The sequence below is a fragment of the Monoraphidium neglectum genome (genome assembly GCF_000611645.1).
Source record: "Monoraphidium neglectum strain SAG 48.87 unplaced genomic scaffold scaffold02580, whole genome shotgun sequence".
Taxonomy (NCBI): Eukaryota; Viridiplantae; Chlorophyta; class Chlorophyceae; order Sphaeropleales; family Selenastraceae; genus Monoraphidium; species Monoraphidium neglectum.
The window spans coordinates 3,132-8,131 of NW_014011048.1; the positions used below are offsets into that span (position 1 = coordinate 3,132).

Sequence of the window (5,000 nt, forward strand, 5' to 3'; positions counted from 1 at the left end):
CAGGCGTGCGTGCGTGTGTGCGTGCTCGGCACAGGGGAGGCAGTGTTGACCATTGATTATCTCAGAGTGCATGAATGCGCGTGCTCCAATACACCCCCAGGTTGTTTTGTTCTGGTGTATGTGATATTCATCTTTGCCATTCATCGATGGCCCTGTGACTTGTCTTTTCACTTGTGATCAAGAGGATCGCCGCCCCTTGTGGCATTACTGTGCTGTCTAAAATTCAACTGCATCGCGTGCATACATGATGTGAATCACCGCTGCCTTTTGTTTGTAGGTTTGGTAGATGTTCTAAGGCAAGCCAACCTGCATTACAGTTGTGGCAGCAGGCGCAGGAATGGCAGTACGCTGCAATCGACCTGCGAAAGAGTCCGCAGCGCCACCGACTGGCCAGTCCGCGCACAACAGCTGAGCCTTGCCGCTGCACACAACGCAGGGCCGCTAAACAAAAAGCTCAGGGGCAGTCGCCTCACGGCCGCACACCTTGGCTCCAGGCGCTTCAACTCTCAGAGCCACACAACTCAAGCCACCGCGGGTTTGTCCGCGCCCCCTCCATAGTCATGGCGCAGCTTCCGCGACAGCTGGTAGCCGCCGGTGACGGCCATGAAGAAGTTGACCGCCAGCAGGTTGTAGTTGACCGGCGTGATCTGGGTGCTGTAGCGCGACCAGATCACGCCAGTGGCGGTGACGGCTGCCAGGGGAGGCGGGCGGGCGCGGGCATGCGAGGGGGAGGGGGGTGCCGATGGGCGATGGGGCGGGCCACCAGCAACCCAGGCGCTCGTGCGGCCATCGTCTGGAATCCGCCGACTGGCAACAAGTGGGTAATCAAAGCCTTAGAATTGCAGAGCGCCGCACGACGATGCCAATCAGCCACATTTTTCAACCTGCACTCACGCCCCAAATCCCAGGGGAAAACAATAACAAGGGCCCAGGATGACTTCCGATAACTCTGGCGCCCATGCTGCCCGTCTGTTGACTGACCGATTTGCTGCGGGTACGACAGCTTCTCGGGCGGCCGCTGCAGATCCGCGATGTTTGCGAATGTGATACCCCACTTGAAGGTGGGGGCCTGCGGGTGATATGTTGAGTGAACGCGTGGCATATGGCCGGGTGGGTAAAAGCGCGTGGAGGCGAGAGGAGGGCGGCCGCCGCTGCAACAATCGCTGCCAGTGATACAGACACCACCGCTACAGCCTGGTGGAGCTTGGTCGGCCCAGACTGCATCGAACAGAGTCTGCGATGGCTCTGCGGCAACTGGACAGAGTGCTGCGAGCGGCCAGGCAGCGCGGGCCGCTGGGCCAGGCGCCGCGCGCGACCCACCCAAAAGTGAACTGGCGCCGAGCACGATGTTGGGTGGCGCGCCGAGGCGAAGGGCAGCGGGGTAGCAAGGGGGTACATCGTAAGCGGCTTGCCTGCTCCATAGCCCCCTCCATGCTTCACCATCAGCAAGCAAGTGCCTCCCATTGGCCTCCGCCTAGCAACCGGCTGGTGATGCACTGCACAACACAGGCGACACCCCAGGCCGGTGCTGAGCCGTTACCAACCCTGCCCCTGGTCCCTATCCCTCCCCAACCGTCCCTCCCACTCACTTGTCTTCGGCCCGGCTGGATGGTTCCAAAACGCCGCAAACTTTGAGCCCAGGCCAGCTGTCGCCATGACGAGGGCGGTCGCCGCAGCTGACGCAGGCACGCGATCGCCGTGTGTGCTGCTGCAGGCTCGTGTGTGGCGCACCCCGTCTGCGCAGTGCGGCAAGGAGTACAAGAGTTCCTACCTCGAACATTTGTTTGTCAATGCACAGCAAACAACCGAGGGCTGAGCTTGGCAGGAAGCCTCACTTCACCAACCCTAGTGAAACCAGCGCGGTGCCTCCAACACGCGTCTGGGATATCACGAGCTGCTGCCACACCTTATGCGACACTCCCTGAGCCGATCGACGCAATGATCTGCACCTGACAGGAAAGCGTGAGGAGTTGTCCGGAATCAATTAATACTTGTAAATGGTCTCAGTATCTATCTAGTGTCTTTTCGGATGCGTCGCTGCGTGCCTGGGACGAACGCATCGGCAAAGCTTTCAGTCGTCACTGCTAACCAGTGGGCACTCTTCTGGAATCACGCGTCCTATTCAACCTACGGTAGTTTGGACAAGGACGCCTTTCATAATCCTTTTCTATTGCTTCACCCGCGACGCACGTGTCCACCCGCTGACCGCGATCGACAGTGGAGCGATACGATATGGCCGACGCCCTGGAGAGGCTGAAGCAGCAACGAAGGCAGAGCCGAAAGCAAGATGAATGCAGTGGCGGCAGCGGCTGCGATCATGCCACGCAGGGCCGGACAGCACAGTGTGGTCAAGGCACGCGCGGCCCAGCGTGCAGCATCGGAGCGAGCGCCAACCTGCAGCGGCACCAGGCTTGCGCATCCGACGCGGAAAACGATGCCTACATGCGGCTGTTTGAGGAGGGACTCCGTGTAGTTGGATCAGGGCCGCAGCAACAGCCGCGGCAGCAGCTGCCCTGGGTCGGCACTGGATGCAGCGAGGAGCTCCAGCCGCAGCAGGCGCAAAGCACGCGCCACCCCCGCGCAAGCGGCAGCGCAAGCGGCCGCGGACCCGTTGCACCGCGGCCACCCGCGCCCACCTGCGCTGACAGCAGCTCGTTGGGGCCAGCGCTGCCCCCACCGTCAACATCGCCCCTGCCGCGCGGCGCCGCCCCGTGGCGGCCGCTGGCAGCCTCGTGGCGCGCCGGCCCCACCGCCGCCGTCGGCCGCCGCTGCCAGCTGTCTGAGCGGCCGCTGATCTGCTCGGCCGCGCGCTGGCAGCCGAGGGGACGCGAGGGCGAGGTGGTCTTGGGATCTGCAGATCACGGTTTGTATGTGGTGGATGCAGCCACCGCGAAGCGCCGGCGGACGCTGTACACGAAATCGTGCGGCCACAAAGAGTGAGCAAACGCACACGCGCGCGCGCGCGAGCAAGTGCGGGGCGTGCTGCGCTGCGGGAATTGGTGACAACGTGATGGGGTACGCTGCTGGGCAGTGAAGGGGAGTGTGCGGCTGCAGGCGGCTTGCAGTGGAACGGCCGTCTAGCGCAGGCCACAGATTAGCCAACGCCCCGCCGATGCCACCGCCACCGCCACCCGCCCACGCTCAGCCCCGCCGCCGCTGCCTCCATCGAACCCCCTTGTGTAACCCCCCGCAGGTGGGTGACGGCGGTGGCGTGGCTGCCGGACGGCCGGGTCCTGTCTGGCGGCATGGACGGCGCGCTATGGCTGTGGCCGGCGGCGGGGGCGGCTGGAATCGTGCTGCGGGGCCACTCGGCTCCGATTTCGCAGGTAAGGCGCAGCGCAGGCCGGGCTTGAAGGTCTACGATTTGCATTTCAAAAGGCTGAACTATTGGTCACGTATGTGATCATCATGGTGGCGCGGCGCGCAGAGCCGTCGGCTCATTGCGAACGAGCAGCGCCGCGCAGCGGGGCGCTCACGGCACGCTGGGGTGTCGGTGGCAGCAGCAGCGAGCGACGTGTAGTGCAGCAGTCCCTGGGGTCTTCGTACCAATCTGCACGCCACGCTCCTGTGATGGAACTGCGCGATCGCGCTCAGACCTATTTTGAAACCCAGTGTCGTGACGGGTGACCTGCCAGGTGGCTCTGGAGCCTGAGGCCTACACCGCTTCAATCTGCACACCCCTGCACCCACGCCATCCCAGGTGCGCTCCCTCCCCTTCGCCGCCGCGCCGCTGGCGCTCAGCTGCAGCTACGATAAAACCCTGCGCCTCTGGGACGTGTCCGGGCCGCGGGCGGCTGCGGCGGCGGGGCGGGGAAGCTTCCCGGGTCCTGGGGGCTCGGTCTTGGAGTTGGAGGTCGGAGGCGGGCCTGGTGGAGCGTGGGCCATTGCAGGTGGGCGGCCAGCAGCCGCTTGCAAATTGAGATTGGAAACACCATCTGTTGAAGGGGCGTATATGCTGCACTGACAAACGCAAGTTCGATCGTGCAAACCCCCGAGGGCGGCAGCTGCTCGGCCGTGCCAGAAATCACTGCGTGCGCAATGTGATTGTGGTGCGGCGCGACAGGGGACCGCGCCGGAGCGGTGGCTGCGTGGGACCTGGCGGGAAGCTGCCAGGCGCCTGGCTGGACCTGCAGACACGCCCATGAGGGCCACGTGACGGCGCTCGCTTGGGCCGCGGCGGCTGACTCTGGAGGAATGGGGTCCAGTGGGGGCGCAGCAGCAGGAGCAGCAGGAGCAGCAGGAGCAGCAGGAGCAGCAGGAGCGGCAGGAGCGGCAGGAGCGGCAGGAGCGGCAGGAGCGGCAGGAGCGGCAGGAGCGGCAGGAGCAGCGGCGACTGGACAGGATGTGTTTGGTGGCGGCGGCAGCGTGTTCTTGAGCGGCGGGCAGGATGGCGCGGTCAGGGCGTGGGACGTGCGGGCGCCTGGGGGCAGGAGCGTTGCGGAGCGGCGGGCCCACGCGTCTGAGAAGGGGAGAGGCGCGGTCACAGGGATACTGGCAGGTGCGGCCGCTGCGTGGTGGGTGCAAACAATCGGTTGGCCTCGGCTTCGGCAAGAGCCTGGGTGGATGAATGACTGAGGCAGCTTCGCGGTGCTGTGCAGGTGCTCAAATGCGCAGAAGTGCAGAAACCGGTCACTCCGCTCCACGATGCAAAGTGCTGTGCTTGTCTCCGACTAAACCTTCAACTTCACGGCCTGGTTAAATGTTTGACCTCGCATGACCACGCCCGTATCTCTGACCCCGCAAACCCAACTGCTGCACTTTACCCTTGCCACAACCAAACACCAGGCGGCCTGGCAACTGCGGGGCTCATCGCCACCACCGGCGCCGACGGCCGCGCCTGCGCTCTCGACCCACGTGCATGCCTCGCGCCCGTCTGCTGGTGGCAGCTGCCCGACTTCCCTTACTCAATGGCGGCGGCGGACGGCCTCCTGTTTTGCGGCTGCGGGGACGGCACCGTTCAAGTGATCGATTTGGGCGCCGCCAGCCGCGGCGGCGACGGC

General features: G+C 64.5%; 2 protein-coding genes across 2 annotated transcripts in view; one reads left to right on the top strand and one right to left on the bottom strand.

Moving 5' to 3' along the window:
- Positions 1-521: 521 nt before the first annotated feature.
- On the bottom strand, positions 522-1,398 carry MNEG_11073 (hypothetical protein; the record flags this gene model as incomplete). The annotated part of the gene is made up of 3 exons (XM_014040454.1): positions 522-691; positions 982-1,069; positions 1,321-1,398. The coding sequence occupies 3 exons, from the start codon at positions 1,396-1,398 to the stop codon at positions 522-524; spliced, it is 336 nt and encodes a 111-aa protein (XP_013895908.1).
- Positions 1,399-4,907: 3,509 nt separating this feature from the next.
- The window catches only part of MNEG_11074 (hypothetical protein), a gene marked incomplete at both ends in the record, with an annotated part of 375 nt that continues 282 nt past the window's right edge, over positions 4,908-5,000 (top strand). The window contains one exon of the mRNA XM_014040455.1: positions 4,908-5,000. This exon is cut by the window's right edge and continues 282 nt beyond it. Coding sequence (XP_013895909.1) covers positions 4,908-5,000 — 93 coding nt within the window.